The sequence below is a fragment of the Alligator sinensis genome, unplaced genomic scaffold, assembly GCF_000455745.1.
Source record: "Alligator sinensis unplaced genomic scaffold, ASM45574v1 scaffold1065_1, whole genome shotgun sequence".
NCBI lineage: Eukaryota > Metazoa > Chordata > Crocodylia > Alligatoridae > Alligator > Alligator sinensis.
This window is the reverse complement of record NW_005842812.1, coordinates 450632-451903: the sequence shown is the minus strand read 5'-3', so window position 1 is coordinate 451903 and position 1272 is coordinate 450632. Positions and strand designations below refer to the sequence as shown.

At 69.1% G+C, this 1272-nt stretch overlaps 1 protein-coding gene across 1 annotated transcript in view; it reads right to left on the bottom strand.

Moving 5' to 3' along the window:
- Nucleotides 1–883, bottom strand: part of ESYT1 (extended synaptotagmin 1) — a 5819-nt gene extending 4936 nt beyond the window's left edge. The window contains exons 1-4 of the mRNA XM_025191370.1: nt 763–883; nt 498–674; nt 202–284; nt 6–105 (exon numbers count right to left, since the gene is read on the bottom strand). Coding sequence (XP_025047155.1) covers nt 6–105; nt 202–284; nt 498–674; nt 763–882 — 480 coding nt within the window. The 5' untranslated portion in view covers nt 883. The remainder of the gene's footprint in view (nt 1–5; nt 106–201; nt 285–497; nt 675–762) is intronic.
- Nucleotides 884–1272: the final 389 nt, after the last annotated feature.

Here is a 1272-nt window from a genome sequence, read left to right as displayed (position 1 = left end):
AGGACTCCCCACAGCCCCCTGCCCCACCCCCAGAGCTTGTGCCCCCCCCAACTGACCTCATCCATCACCCGGGCCCGGAGCACCTCCCCGAAATCCAGCTTCATCCTGGGGGGCGGGAGGCCGTGAGACCCTGGCAGTGAGATTCAGACCCTGCAGAGCCCGGCTGCCCCCTCCCAGAGCCCCCCGACCCCCTGCACCGACCTGCCCAGCTTGTCATCCTCATCAGGGTCCTTATCGAACAGCTCCACTTCCAGCTCCTGCCCCGGCACCTCGTGCACCATGAACTGGGGGGTTGGGGGGGCAGCAGGGTGAGGCGAGCGGGACCCCCTCCAGGAGAACCCAGGGGTCCGGGCTCCCAGCGCCCCCTGCTCTCACCCACCGGCCCTCACCCCCAGACACCCGGGTGTCCGGGCTCCCTAGCCCCCACCCCTGGAGAACACAGGTGTCCAGGGTCCCTGCCCCTGCGCCCACAGAAAACCCAGGCATCCGGGCCCCACCTCATAGATCTCGTTCCAGACGGGGTTGAGACTGTTGTCGATGACGCGGCTGGTGCCCAGCTGGGTGCCCACCCGCAGCAGCGCGTAGGGGTCCGACTTGCCCTCGATGAGCCCCTTCATCAGCCGGTCCTTGGAAGACAGCGCCCGCGCCGCCAGCAGGTGCACGCGCACCACGCCCTGCACAGCTGGGGTCAGCCTGGGGGGCACCGTGACCCCTGGCACCCTCCAGCCCCCAAGCCCCCCCCCCAACCCTCCTGACACTCACCCGGGGCAGCGGGGAGCGGAGCTGCGCCGCCTCCTGCAGGTCGGGCACCAGCGGCACCAGCAGCTGGTTGGGCAGCACCAGGAAGGCGGCGATAGCGTCCATGATCATGGAGTCTGACATGGAGCTGGGAGGTGTGGGGGGAGAATCAGGGGGGCCGGATTCTGCCTGGGAACCCAGGCGTCCTGGCTCCCGAGCCCCCAACCCCCATCCCAGAGAAGGCAGGCACCCAGGCCCTGCAGGTCGGGCACCAGCGGCACCAGCAGCTGGTTGGGCAGCACCAGGAAGGCGGCGATAGCGTCCATGATCATGGAGTCTGACATGGAGCTGGGAGGTGTGGGGGGAGAATCAGGGGGGCCGGATTCTGCCTGGGAACCCAGGCGTCCTGGCTCCCGAGCCCCCAACCCCCATCCCAGAGAAGGCAGGCACCCAGGCGGGACTCACCTGAGCCCGGGGATGTCCAGCAGGTTGGTCATCCCCGTCCAGTTGATGTCCAGAGTCTGGGGGGGGAGG